Below are 441 nucleotides of genomic sequence, written 5' to 3'. Positions count from 1 at the left end.
CGGGCCCCGGCACCGGCAGCACGGGGGGCTGCTCCCCCTGCCCGGGGGCACCCGGCAGCCGCCCTGGGGCCACGGGTGATGGGTTACCTTGGGGTGGGGCTGCTGTCGCTGCCCTTGCAGGAGCCAGAATTGCTGCTGCTGCTCAGCGAGGAGGTGCCGTAGGTGTCCCTCCCGGGGGGCGAGGGGCGCCTGGAGGCAGGGAGAAGAGGCTGTGTCTCAGGCCGAGTGGCTGAGGGCGGTGAAGACTTAAAGAAGGAGGCAAAGCCACTCCGTCCATAAACCCCGCGACTGCCAACCACCACACCGAGAACACACAAGACAAAAGGACAAAACAAACAGCAGGGATCAAAATGGCACGGACATGGTGACGGGCACAAAGGCAGGGCTGGGGGGGATGTCCACCCGCTCCCCCCTCCCTGGCGTGCGAGGCCCAGGGCACGT

General features: G+C 67.1%; 1 protein-coding gene across 1 annotated transcript in view; it reads right to left on the bottom strand.

Annotated features, from left to right (window-relative positions):
* The window catches only part of SNPH (syntaphilin), a gene marked incomplete at its 3' end in the record, with an annotated part of 29,250 nt that overhangs the window by 2,831 nt on the left and 25,978 nt on the right, over positions 1–441 (bottom strand). Inside the window, exon 3 of the mRNA XM_008635964.2 lies at positions 88–189. Within this exon, the coding sequence (XP_008634186.2) occupies positions 88–189 (102 nt within the window). The remainder of the gene's footprint in view (positions 1–87; positions 190–441) is intronic.

Source organism: Corvus brachyrhynchos, unplaced genomic scaffold (assembly GCF_000691975.1).
Source record: "Corvus brachyrhynchos isolate BGI_N302 unplaced genomic scaffold, ASM69197v1 scaffold10, whole genome shotgun sequence".
In the NCBI taxonomy this organism is placed as follows: Eukaryota; Metazoa; Chordata; class Aves; order Passeriformes; family Corvidae; genus Corvus; species Corvus brachyrhynchos.
This window is presented reverse-complemented; position numbering and strand designations above follow the sequence as displayed.